Source organism: Gadus morhua, chromosome 15 (genome assembly GCF_902167405.1).
Source record: "Gadus morhua chromosome 15, gadMor3.0, whole genome shotgun sequence".
In the NCBI taxonomy this organism is placed as follows: domain Eukaryota; kingdom Metazoa; phylum Chordata; class Actinopteri; order Gadiformes; family Gadidae; genus Gadus; species Gadus morhua.
The window spans coordinates 5,186,531-5,200,325 of NC_044062.1; the positions used below are offsets into that span (position 1 = coordinate 5,186,531).

Below are 13,795 nucleotides of genomic sequence, written 5' to 3' on the forward strand. Positions count from 1 at the left end.
CTCTCTCCCTCTCCCTCTCCCTCTCTCCCTCCGCCCTCCTCTCTTCAACCAGGACTGTAACCGGCCCGGCAGGGCTTGTATGACCATCTCCTGCAGCCTGGGCCCCCAGTTGAAGGACGAGCCTCTGAGTATAGAGGTCAAACTCCTGCTCAACACGGAGATCCTGAAGAGGGTGAGCCGAGCGCCCTCAACCCTCTGGGGCTCTGGGTTGACAAGCGGGTTGGGTCAATGAAGTCACTGCACTAAAATGAATGTCCGCCCCTTCTCAACCGCCCTTGCTTTTTGTGTGTGCCAGCAGGACAGCTCGTCTGTGATCCAGTTTGTGACCAGAGCCCACGTCCAGGTGGATAACAGGGCCATGGAGGTGCCAAACGGCCTGCCGGATGAGATCTCTGTAAGCATTCATCCAGAGACACACACGCACGCACACACACACACACACACACACACACACACACACACACACACACACACACACACACACACACACACACACGCGCAAACACACACACCTACACACATACACGGACGCACAAGGTTGATGTGATGTGGGACTATATATTTTGCCACTTTGATCGAAAGTTATTCCTAGAGTAGGATAGACAGGGAGGGAGAGAGGGATAAAGGGAGAGTGAGGAACTGTGGTTGCCGATGCAAATACATAAAGCGAGACTGAAAGAGATGTCAGGAGATGTCGGCGCAGACTGGTGGGACATTCTTCAGTGTGTTCCCGTTGATGTGCCCCACTTAGAGAGAGAGAGAGAGATGTAAGCTCACAGGACAGCTGGGGACCCAGTCTGCGTGCGTGTGTGTGTGTGTGTGTGTGTGTGCGTGCGGTGGATGTGTTTGCGGTTGTGTGAGTGTGTGTGTGTATAGTGGCACCTCTACTGACCTGCTTTTAGGGGAACCTCAGCTGTGCTGGAGTACAGACGGCGCCCCCCTCCCCCCCAAACCCACACACCCCTCCCTGAGTGCTAACTGATTGAATGGATGTGTAGGCTGGGGGGGAGGGGGGGGGGGGGGGGGTCAATTAGTCTGAGCACCTTGCAGTCATCGCCCGGGGATATCAGACCTGATGGGAGTGCTGGACTGGATAGCCCCCCTGACCCCTCCTAGCCCCCAAGCCCCAAAACAATTTAGACTCAGTGATGCTTTCTCCCTCTCTCTCTCTCTCTCTCTCTCTCTCTCTCTCTCTCTCTCTCTCTCTCTCTCTCTCTCTCACTCTCACTCTCTCTCTCTCTCTCTCTCTCTCTCTCTCTCTCTCTCTCTCTCTCTCTCTCTCTCTCTCCGTCTCTCTCTCTCTCTCTCTCTCTCTCTCTCTCTCCCTCTCTCCTTCTGCACTGACTTCAACAAGCAAAGCCCCTCAAATAGCAGCAGCGTCCGAACCGTCTGGAGTACCCCGTTTGGGTATGTGGGGGGGGGGGGGGTTGTGATATATTATTTATGGCCCCCCCCGACGCGCTGAGCAGAGCACCTCGCCCGTGTCGAGGCACACAGGGCCAGCAGCGCTCTTTAAAACGACGGGACCGTGTGAGTCACTAGCGACCACGTCATCCCCCCGGCGCGCTCAAACCCCAAATAAAGAAAAAAAAAAGCACGCTCAGGCCCCGGAAAATTGAATTGACCGCAGCCCGGCGGGTCAGTCGTCAAGAACGGATTAGCATTGCTCTCATCTTGAGTGTAGACGCACGTCAGCCAGGCATCCAGAACATCAGTGGGATGCCTCGGTGAGGGGCGGGGCTTGGGGGGAAAGGTTGGCTGTGGAGGGGGTGGGGTGTGTGTCAATGTGTGAAAGTATTCAAGGGAGATATGTGGCGCCCCGGCCTGTCCATTTGCTCTTTGTTTTGCTTTGCAGTTGGCGTCTGTGTTTGCGTTTGTGCATGTGTGGGCGGGCCATCTGGGCTGTACTCCCCTGGCACGTGAGACGTACAATGAAGAGACAGACGCTCATTGAATTAAATGATTAGTTTAGTGGGGTCGTTGCTGCTTTGTTGGTTCTGTAGCCCTTCGTTCTGACCGATAAAAGTACTGCGATACGGTACAGTACGTGCACATGTCGTAATATGTTTAAAGACATCTCGTGTTTCTGCGTGATTTTTTGTTAATAGCGGTCCAAGGGTTGAATACACGCAGGGAAACACGTACCCCACGGTGATTTTACTGTGCTTTCATTTCGGACAAAAGCATCTCCGGACGGCGTTTATTGCGTCTGTATTCACGGGTGGTCAGTTGGAAGTGGCCGGGCCGAGAGATCACGTTGCAAGTCAGTTTGAAAGCCATCCTCCCAATTAGCTGAAGAAGCTAAGTCAACAGGACAGGAGTAAAGCTGCCAACTTTAGTTTGTTTATTATGGAAAAATAGACCGAAATACATTTGCTGATATTTTACGGCACTCATTTTTATTTTGTATTCCATTTGAGGTCGGAACAACCTACTTGGTGGGGTAAAAACTCAGGAGAAAACATTGTGATTTAAGTCTGTTTTTTGTCAAGTAGTTAAAGTGTTTCCCCTTGAGGATACTGTTGTTTTCCCAAGAAACTTTTTCCCGAGGAACTTTAACAAGTTGAGATTGCCATCAGCCAAATCTTGAAAGGAAGGGATTTAATGCATTACCAACCGTTTCTCAAATAAATCATTGTATTTCAATGGAACAACAGTCAAACAAATCGAATATCATATCAAAGCATTTCAACATAAACATGCATAATGGATTCACTTCTGTAATGTTCATTTCACCATTTCACACAATATTGTAACTAGCGAGCTAAATATAAACCAATCTGGTGAGATTCCACTGGATGAAGGACTGGTCGTTGAAGGTTGCAGACGGTTGACCAATGTCATGGGAAAACTTTCAAGATAGCCTTTTAATTTATTGAGGAACTCGTCCGCTTGTGCCGAGTTTCCAGTCCTCCCTAATGAGATGGAACGCTCAAAACTACCCTGGACCACTTTGCTGCAAGAGAAGCACAATTCACAGACGTCCATCACCATACTGAGATAGAGGGGGTAAAATATATAGAAGATACATCTCCTCACTGGTACAAAGGGAGTGAAGTATAGAAAATATCCATCTCGGTACTCATATAGACGGAGGGATATGTATATCGGCCACATCGGCGCAGTACAATGTGATCGCAGATGTTAAACGTTTGAAGAAACAATTCAAACTGTATTGCTCAATAGATTTCCCATGAAGATAAGTCCAAGAATAGCAGTAAGACAGCGGACAGACATCTTTTGTGCGCCACTGTGATGTGAGAAAACATATCCATAGTGAATAGAGATGTAATGCAACCGTAGGAATAACAGTTAGCTACTAAGTGAAAGAGTAGTTTCACTTTGTCAACCCGTGAAGAGCAATGACCCTTGCCTCCTCTTCCATCCACCAAAAGAGCCAATAGTATTCCTTTTGTGCACATGAATGTGTGCTCATGTGGATGTGCTTTTGTGTGTATTTGTGTGTGCTCTTACTTACCTGCGTGCGTGTCTGTGTGTCTGCACCCGCGCGTGTGTGTGTGTGTGTGTTTGTGTGTGTGTGTCTGCACCTGTGTGTGTGTGTGTGTGTGTGTGTGTGTGTGTGTGTGTGTGTGTGTGTGTGTGTGTGTGTGTGTTTGTGTGTGTGTGTGTGTGTGTGTGTGTGTGTGTGTGCCTACGGGGTGACCCCCTTCCAGCTGCTGTTCGAGGCGCTCCACAGCCAGGAGCCGCGAGGGTACGTCGTGGGCTGGATCATCGCCATCAGCCTACTGGTTGGGATCCTCATCTTCCTGTTGTTAGCGGTGCTGCTCTGGAAGGTAGGGACGCCCACAGACACGTCTCATCCTCATCCAATCCATACTCGCTGGCGGTTCACCCACTTCTCACCCAATTCCACCATACTCATTATATGGTGGAATGATTACTAATCGGTCACCAAACAAATGGTGCTTTTACCATATTTAGGCAACGTTTACATGATGACGGTCTGAACAGAAGACGCAAAAGTGGCGTCGCGTCTTCGCTTTTTATTCCGCGTTTAGACAAGCGTTTTCGGGAGGAAATCTGCGTGGGTGTGGAATTCGATTGGGTATGCATGCCAGGCGGCTAGGTAGTGCTGTGATACACCATCACACAACACCACCATGTCTGAGCGCATGCGTAGAATCTTCCTTCTTCTCTTATCTGCACCGCGAAAACCGAAACATAAGTATCAGTAATACTATCTGTACATATCCTGTACATTTCGTGGAAAGACTCCTGTATGTTTATTAGAGCTGCCAGAGCAACTTGACGCATGGAAATAATTCCAACATGTTTGTTTATTTCCCTGTACTGGCACATGTATGTGACGTAAACGCGTACGCGACGTGAGCTGATCTAGGCAGAGTTTTGCGTCTTGGCAGTGTAGACGGAAACGCTATGGCGGAGCGTATTCAAGTTTTCCACTCTGGAGGGTTAGGTTTCAGATTTTTGCGTTTTTAAGCCCCAAAAACGCTGTCACCGTCTAAACGAAAGGCACTTCCGATTAAATATTTTGTTGTTTTTACCCGCAAGCGTCCTCGTGTAAACGGGCTCTTACTATGTATTCCTTTAGCTGATGCTTTTATAGACAGCGCCTGATTTCAAGTAGACGTTGATAACAGGGCAGCTGATTGCTCAAGGACCCCTGAAGGTATGCTGAGGACATCGGGGAATCGTACCCAGAACCTTTGACCTGGCAGCGCCACACTACACTTCATTCGTTTAGTTCATTTCATAAAGAATTGGCTTCAGCCAGAGAACCTCACGTGTCAATGAAAATAATCCCCGGGGTCCCACGAGTTGACCCCGGCCCATTGTACCGCGGGGTTGAAACAGTATGATGTGGGGTCAGTCCCTCTTTAACAATCCATGCAGAGAACAAAGCCCCAGCCGTCATGTACCCCACACCACTCACATGAAAGCACAATGTGTGAGGAGAATTGCAATTACATTAATGTCCTGAGGCCGTTGGCACCGAACTCCTTCTCTTTTTTCCCTGCTTTGTTTTACTCCTTTATTTTCCACTGGGAATACCAGAGCTAAACCTTGGAATGTTGGTCCTGGGCTACGTCCCCGCCCCCCCTCCTGCCCCCCTTCACCCCCTTACCCCCCTTCTCCCTGGGCCTTGCCAAAATAAACGCGCCTTACAAGCGAAGCACATGTCCTGTATTGCTATTTTCAGGAAATGCCTGAGGAGAGCCATGGGTGGGATTCTCTTTGTTATCAAGAAACTGGTGTTACTGGTGTGGCTGCGGTGCTGATAAATGAATGGAGTTGAAGAGTTGTGTGGGGGGGGGGGGGGGGGGGGGAAGGCTGTCTGACTGACATCTGTGTCCTCAGTGCGCTGTTGCTCCATCTTCAGCCTCTAATGCACTTTTGCTCTTTCCACCTCCACTAACCCTCGCCCTGTGGTGAAATTCTTGTGTTACACTGTTTTTGTGTTCAAGTATTTGTTTTTTGGAAAGAAGTCGGGAATCCATAAAAAAAAATATATATATAGTCATTGGGTTTCCATCACAGTTTTTTTATGAATATCTTCTTTTGTTGATAAAATCCTCAAAAAAGAAGCAACAAACAAACAGTCTCCAAAGGTGGGACCAGCATGTAGGGAGCAGCTGTCTGGACGTCTATTGACCCCTGAGCACCAACGCCGCCTCTCTCTCTGTGTCTCCTTCCCCACAGATGGGCTTCTTCCGCAGGCGCTACCGGGATATCATCGAGGCGGAGAAGAACAGGAAGGACAGCGACGAGAGCTGGGACTGGATGGACAAGGACCACTGAGAGTGCAGATTTGGGGGTGGTGGGTGGTGGCGGGGGGAGGCAAAGTGAGTGAGGGTGGGGTGGTGGCGTCACCGAACTGACCCTATGTGGCACCACGTCTCCCCATACCCCCCCCCCCCCCCCCCCCCCCCCCCCCCCCCCCCCCCCCCCCCCCAGCCCAGACAAAGACAGTGGGGGTCACACACCCCTTTCAGTCTTCCATATGTGGAAGAGAGAACTCAAATATTCTCCATATTTTCTGGAGACCTGCTATTTTTTCCGCTGGGGGACCGGTGTCCAGGAAACAGACATTGGTGAGACGGCCGTGTGTTGTCACCAGAGACAGAGACAGCCCCCTCCCCCCCCCCCCCCCCCCCCCCCCCCCACGGAAGGTAACGCCCGGGTCTGCCCCATGAAGCTGACGATGGAGGATGACATCCTTCTGGGGTTGTTGGAATGAGACACGTACTATTGGACAACAGAACCCTCAGGGCAGTGTTAAATAGCACATTTATTTTTATATATATAAGATACCAAATTTGGCCTTCGAGAAGGATTGGGGAAGGGAGGAGGGGTTGTTTCTGCCAATGACGATCATACTGAATCTGAATCTAGCATATGTTTAAAAGCACTGATGTATGATAGGGGTTAGATGTGTGGTTGGATCCATAGTTTATCTTTTGCGAGCCAAAGATAGGCTGTGAATGATGTATGATTGGTCAGTTTGTATATCCAGCGCTGGCTGCAAGCCAAAGATTGTATCTTCTCTGTACTATTCCTGGTTCCACATTAACGCTTATCTATTGATCTCCTTTTCCCCTACGCAAAAACAAAAAGGCAATATCTTTGAATGGTTTGTGACCTCCCAATACAAGCATTCCTATTCATTGGAGTTGGGCTCTTGACTTGGGTTTGTGTTAGTGATATTTGAAGGAATTACCATTTGGCAAAAGAGGCCTAAAATGAACACAATAAAAGCCATGGCTTCCAGCACTGTTTGTATACCGCAGAAAATAACTTTCAAATTACGATGGACAAAGAAAAAGGACAAAATAAAATGCAGCTCTTGCATGGAACTGTTGCAGCACTGGTACTTGAATCCAACAACAAACCTGTCGCTGGTAAACAAACTCTGAACTCTTTGCAGACTAAACAACGCGTGATTCGTTGGTCTTTGGAGTTTGCGTTAAACGTTTGATGACGTTGGTCTAGTCAGAATAATCTGCTTGATTGTGTTTTTGTGGTATACACATGTCTGTACTCGAGCAGTGTAAACTTTCGGCGACATAATACTGTTTAGTGTTAGAAGAATCTTAAGGCTTATAGAGAGAAATGTGAGATACTTCCAAGTCCCCGTGGCATGATGAAAGTCTGGGAGGGAAGTCTACCTACATTTAAAGAGGCCCCCCTGGCATGAGTGATCCCCTAAAAATAGGTGGGAATGTGCTCCACATTACATCACTAAACACAAACTAGTGCTCTCTGCCCCATGGGAAACACTCATTTTTAAGTCAACAATTCGGAATGTTAGCGCCCTGAAATTCTGCCACCGTTAAAACTGAGCAAGACACAGGGCCACACGTGAACCCCGTGTTGAACACTGCATGCTCTGAAGTGTCCATTCAAATGTTGGGGTTACATCCAGTGTTTATGAATGTGTAGTCAATGGAGTCATAGTCATGTTGTTAGAGCAAAAGATGACGTTGCCTGTCCATTTGGGTAAAAGAGAATCCCCAGCCAATGGGGTTTTGTTCAACTGTAACATTTCCAAATATATAATCATTTTTTTTGTTGTTTGTTTCAGGGATATTGCAGGATTACATTAAACCCTTTAATAGAACAAGGGGTTTAGTTTATTTCTTTCAAGGTGCCCTGGAGCCAGATTTTGAATGTGCAATGCCAAAGAACAAGATTAAGTATATTTTAATGTGTTTCTCTTGGAGTGACAAAATTATGTAGCACTCACCAAACTTTAGTGCTAAAAGAAGACACTTTATACTCCACCTTTTTTTGATGGCTTGGAACCCTATTACGCTGCAAGGATTATGTTATTGACTGGGAACACATAGGCCTACTTTCATTTCAACCCTTCACTATTCCACTGGCATGGCGTATACTGTGCACATTCATGTCTTCCCTCTGCACCCTGTTATTGTCATCTCTGTACGTGTTGGCAGAAAATACACTTGACTTTTGTTTTTGTTCTCGTTTTTTTTTTTTTTTTTTACTGTGATTGTTCGATTTTATTTTTTTTGTTTGTATGTTGTCACCATCATCACATATGTATTGTTTTTGGAGTTTTGATTATACTACTGTCACTGAAGATCATTTGCATTAGAGTGTGCTTTATATTTTGATGTTTAAACTTTAAAGATGTATATTTATCTCGTGATAAATGTTACAATTGAATGGCGTGGCGTGCTGGTGAATTTATTGGGGGGAGTTTTCATTTCTGGCTTCCTCTGCTCTTATTGTGGTGTATAATGCCCTCTGCTGGAAAACCCTATTTTTCCGACAGTGGACTGTAGGGCGGCCTAATCCTATAGGATCAAAAGCTGAAAGAAAAACAATGCAAACAATTCCACTCAGATTCCACGAATACTATACAATGTACTATGTACTTGGACGAACATGTGCACTAGCCTACACTCTGTTTATAATCGTTGTGTTGTGTGGATTAGAAACGGTCCCATTCTTCAAATGCTTCGTGTCTATTCGACAGCCTCAGTTTACATTATAAGTTATAAATAAAAGTAACGTTAGGATATGCCACAAGTTATATAGGCCTACCACATGGTCATATGATATGCTGCATGCATGTTGGTCATTTGGTTGCTATGAAACCCTGAGGTCAATTTCCATTGCAGGCAAATGCATTATTCATTCATGTCAGGGAGCGGGCCTACACACATACAAGAATACATCTATCGGCGCCAACAACATCGGTACTTTGTCTAACCGCGTGTGCTTGATTTGGGACCTTCCATGGCGTCCTTACTGGATCACGGCCTGATTAAGACCGCGGCGGTGGAGCAGGTGGTGGCTCCCATCGCCGGTCACCTGTGTCTGCTGGTGCTTTTGTGCGAGAACGCCAAGGATCCCGAGCAGTTCCTCCATCTGGAGGGGGCTGCCCGGGCCGTGGCCAAAGCCACCGAAGACATGGCCTCGGTAGCCTCCAGGTATGTGGGGGTTTTCTAGGGAACAGAAAATAAATGGAAGCACACATTACGCACTCACGCACGCTTACGATGCCAATAACACGTTGTGTTAGCCGTTTTTAGTAGGACTTCAAATGTTCTCGTGTGATAGATGACACATGTCCGGTAGGGTCTGCATGATCAGATGTACACCTGGTTTGGGTTATTCCTAGGCTGATGAATGAGACTGAGGATGAAGTCACAAGGATGGAGATGTGTGCGCTGCTGGAGCCAGTGACTGTGTCTGGACAGCATGTGTTGCTGGTTTCCCAGAAGCTCAGCATCCAGCCCGGTTTGCCCGAGCACAGGGAAGAACTCATCACAGCCACGCAAAACGTCATGCTGGGAGTGGTCAAAGTACAGTAGAATTGACTTTATACCCAAATGTATTAAATATGTTTGATATGTACATTTGAAAGATAAACATCTACAGGTGGAATATGAATGTCCTGTAGCTATAGCTGCAGTTTATAGTTGCTGTTTTTGGCAGCATTAAATATGGGTTGGCCCTCTACATGAACATGTGTAACGTCTGAAGCTTTTGCGCAATAAAGGCTGTAAATCACCGCCGCTCTGTTTTTGTCAAGCCATCATCGGAGCTTTGTCAATGACTATAACATGATAGTAGTCTGGCTTTTCCATCGCTCTATAAAGTTTATTCAGAACTTTATTTATTATTCTAAGCCTTTAAGTTTTCCCGGAGATAAATATTTATATGTGTGTTTCTCTCTCTCTTTAAACCTCGGGAAAATGTATTCGTTTTTGTGCAAACAATTTCAAGTGTGCTGCAAAAATAAATTGAAGGAGTTACAAAGCGGCAACTGTGGTTCAAATTCTCTCGCAGGTCCTATTAGTGAGCGATGACGCCACCGTGAGGACGATAGTGGTCGCTGCAGCCCAGGTGTTGGAGTGTCTCTCCCAGCTGGGATGCTCCCTGGATACCATGACCCTGCTCAAATCGTTCCAGGAGTTTTCCGACGCTCTAATTCTCCTGAAGGGCCTCACAGTCGAGAGGGCAAGGTCCTTACAGGATCCCAGACAGGCCCAGAGTCTGCTGGACTCATTGGGGACCTTGAGCAAGTGCATCTCCATGCTGCACACCGCTATGCTCGCCACCATCAAACACCCCAGCAACGAGCAGGCACAGGCAGCCAAAGCGTACATCCTCGACAAGGTGGAGAGCTCCGTAAAGGACATCGTGGACACTCTCCACAGCAGGTGTGACCCGGGATCCTACGGCCCTTGTGGGTTTTACACCGGGAGGCGCAACAGTCTGATGAAGTTGCTCGACACCTTCTCCATTCACTTGTTCAGAAGCAATGGATTGGACAGCATGGTGCGTGATATTGTGTTCCACTGTATGCTAGTGGCAAACCCGTCTCGCAGCAGCTTACAGAGGAGAGTAGTCAGTCACTGTCAACACATTCTACAGTTCTGGTCCGAAATAATAGCCATAACCAAACTGTCTGCGGATCCGGACAGCCCTTGGCACTACATCGAGAATGTGTCTATTTTATTAAAAGAGCAATTAGAAATGCTTGACGAAGACTTGATGGCCACTGTCCTTTATCAAGTGTTGGATGCATTTCTTTCAGTATCTGACTTATTTGAAGAACTTGGGAATGTGAGGCAAATCCTGGATGTGGACTCCCCAACCGAGATGAACCTGGACTTGCTCCAGCCACTCCTTGAGGACTTTGTAGCGTACACGGACAGACTTATACAAGTGTCTCATTTCGTATCGGCAATGGCGTTTGATGCAAAGAGTATGGAGAACGTGGAAAGCTCCTGCCTCTCTCTAACCAGACTCCGCTCTTGGATTGCCACCTTTTCTCTGGAGCTGGGAGATGATCCACAGCAAGCGGTCCACAGACTGCGGGAACTCTGCCAGAGATGGGAGGAGGAGAGCAGTCAGCTGCTAGAGGCTCTCAGCGATGTGCTGGATGTACGGGAGTTCACCAGCGTCGCAATCGATGAGCTGGTGAACGACCGCCGTGGATGTGATGAGGCATACAAAGAGCAGCACTATCAGATGTTCGCGGAGAATGCGAGCCACTTCAACTCTCACCTGATACAGGTGGTGGACTCGGTGAAGCGGCACTTGGACAGGAGTGACAACCCCATCTACAGGAACGGACTCCTGGTCTTGCTGAAGCAGGTACGAACGGCCCAGGTCAAAGTGGAAGGATCCGTCAGAGAAATGTTGGCTGGGCCTGGCCTAAACGTGGAGGTGTATCCGTACTTTTCGGACCATGTTACCACAGCACTTCAGCAGGTCAAAGTGCTCAGAGAGGGACTGGATGGCCGGCAGCATCCTCATCTCCTCAGCCCGCTCCGAGAGGATGTCCGCGTGGAGCAGGAAGTCTCGCCTCCTTCTTCCCCTGAGCCTGAAGAAGAACATCTGGATGGAAAAGTTCATGGCAATGACGATCCCTTCAGCATTGGATTCCTCTCCTCTCCTCTGTATAGACAGTCTGAAACGGAAGCCGTAGGAGAGCCAACAGGGGAAACTGTAGAAACGATAGCGTATCGTAAATATGACAGGGTGGATTTAACGGTGCCAGCTGTCTCTGAGAAGCCAAACCTAATCCACAGGCTCGGGGACTTTGATCTACTGCCCCTCCTGTATGAGGTGGTGACTGTGACCAAAGGGAAAGATGTGACAGGCCTCAACCTGGTATGCACCGCTGTCCTGGAGCTGTCAAACTGTTACGTTCAGGCAGCGAAGGACGCCTCCTGTATCGTTGATGCAATCGACTCCCAGTCATTAGATGGCTTCAGGGCAGATCTCGTATCCCTCACACCACTGCTCGTTCAGACAGCGCAGGAGACCGCGATGAGCTCAGCTATGAGCACGGAGGCTGTTTATAAGCACAGCGCGCAGTTTTCGGACCTGATCCACAACATGCGCAAGCTGCTACTGCCGGTGGCCGGTTCCTGGTACCACGCCATTCAGGCCCTGGTTCGTGACACCGCACACAACATGGCCGCCAGAGCCACCGAGCAGCTCTCGGAGGTGATCAGTTTATCCGCTGATGTCGTCCAACTGCTCACGCGGTCCGACGTCACACCTCAAGGTTCAGAGAGTTTTACTGTGTTACACAGCAAGTTGAACAAGGCCCAGAACAACACCAGGCTCCTGGCGCAACTTTCCGGTGCACTGAAAGGTCCAGTAGATCAACTGGAGGGGCCGTGCATACTGTGGGCTCTATCGATGCAGATTCTGTTGAAGTCTCTGGATAAGATCTTGGGCCCGTCGAGTGTAGTAAGTCAACTGACAGTCCAAAAGAAGCTGTCAACAATGTCTGAAAACTCACTACGGATCCAGGAGGCCGCAAGGCTAACCAGTCAAGTTTGTAAAAGTGCCCACAAGGCTAAAGAATTCACTGAAATCAAGGAGGAACTCAAAACACACACCGAGAACTACCTACAGGTGGCTGAGGATTTCAGCCTTGTGCAAAGTGTTGTTCAGCTAACCAAGTCTGAGTTCTTTCAAAGAAGTCTTCTGATTAAACTTAGAGTCTTATGTGGCCAACTTGATAAAACAAACAAGGACTACGTTAACACGATTCAAAATATCGTCAACGCTGCTGAAACGGCCGCCAAACACGAATCGGACGAGAAGACAGCAGAAGAGGCAGAGCAGCAATTTGAAGCCGCAGTAGAGGCAATAGTTGAAAACATAAATTCTGCCACCAAAAAGGTGGAAGAATGCCTGAACTACGTGCGTGACCCACGTGCTCGCAGCAACCTGCGGTCCATCAACGACCACCTGTCTTTCCAGATCTCCGACATAGTGAGTCGGGCCCGGCTGATCGTGGAGACGCGGTTTGTCTCTGACAGCCTCAGCCTTGAGGTTCAGATACAGTGCTGGTCTGCGAAGGCTCGCTACGTCACGGAGGAGATCCTCAAAACGGATGGGATCCAGCAGCAGGCTAAAGATCATATCAGGATGGCTCTGCAGGGCGTCGGGCCAGAGGTGGCTCAGGGTGGGATAGCACCACCTCCATGTGAGGTAAAGGAAGAGAAACCCATTACGTTAACCACTTGGCCTAAAAGCCATGCAGAAAACGTAGACACGGCAAATATGGGAATGTCTGAAGCTGTCACGGTGGAAGAAGACTACCTCAAAAGACATGTGAGGTTTCCTTTTTCGTTTGATTTATTAGAGATTTTCCATAATTCTTATAATTGATAGAAAATCATAATAGTTTTGCTTCACACTGACACTTTGTCTTCATCTTCAGAATAAGTCTGGGTTCTCGTCGTGCAGAGAAGCGTCTTCCCTCGCCTACACCTCGCTGTTTCTAAGGGAAGAGACCGAAAGCTGGGACCCCAAAGACAACAGGATAGTCCAGGTTACCAGGCAGATGGCTGACAGGATCTATTACATGACACAGTATCTGAGGAGGAAGGGGCCGATAGCGGTGAGGACCCCCACTTTCCCCTGGAGCGTCCCATGAGTCGTTTGTGACTATTGTGTGGGATATTTTTATTACAACATCATAAGAAATGGTTACACAATAAACATTTTACATCTTTCTATTTCATGTGAGGAGTTCTATAATAACTGGTAATTTAGAGAACCAACATACATTATATCCGAATACAACTTTAAAGTTGTATTCATTTAAGTTAGTTTAACTTAATTAAAAGTTACAATAAAAAGTAAAATTGTTTTTGTTGATTGTCTTAATTTATATATATAATTTCTTTATTTTTTCATGTGTATTTTCATGAAGGTATACACTCAAAACAAGATCATCAACCATTAACTGTGCGTTATTCTCACCTAAATAAACTCCTTTGACTCCAGAACAAAGAGGCCTTCGTGGGCA

The 13,795-nt window shown here is 47.7% G+C and overlaps 1 protein-coding gene across 1 annotated transcript in view; it reads left to right on the forward strand.

The window, feature by feature from the left end:
* Positions 1-8,169, forward strand: part of itga9 (integrin, alpha 9) — a 60,979-nt gene extending 52,810 nt beyond the window's left edge. Inside the window, 5 exon segments of the mRNA XM_030379312.1 lie at positions 53-172; positions 299-394; positions 3,675-3,794; positions 5,683-5,888; positions 5,926-8,169. Coding sequence (XP_030235172.1) covers positions 53-172; positions 299-394; positions 3,675-3,794; positions 5,683-5,781 — 435 coding nt within the window. The 3' untranslated portion in view covers positions 5,782-5,888; positions 5,926-8,169.
* Positions 8,170-13,795: the final 5,626 nt, after the last annotated feature.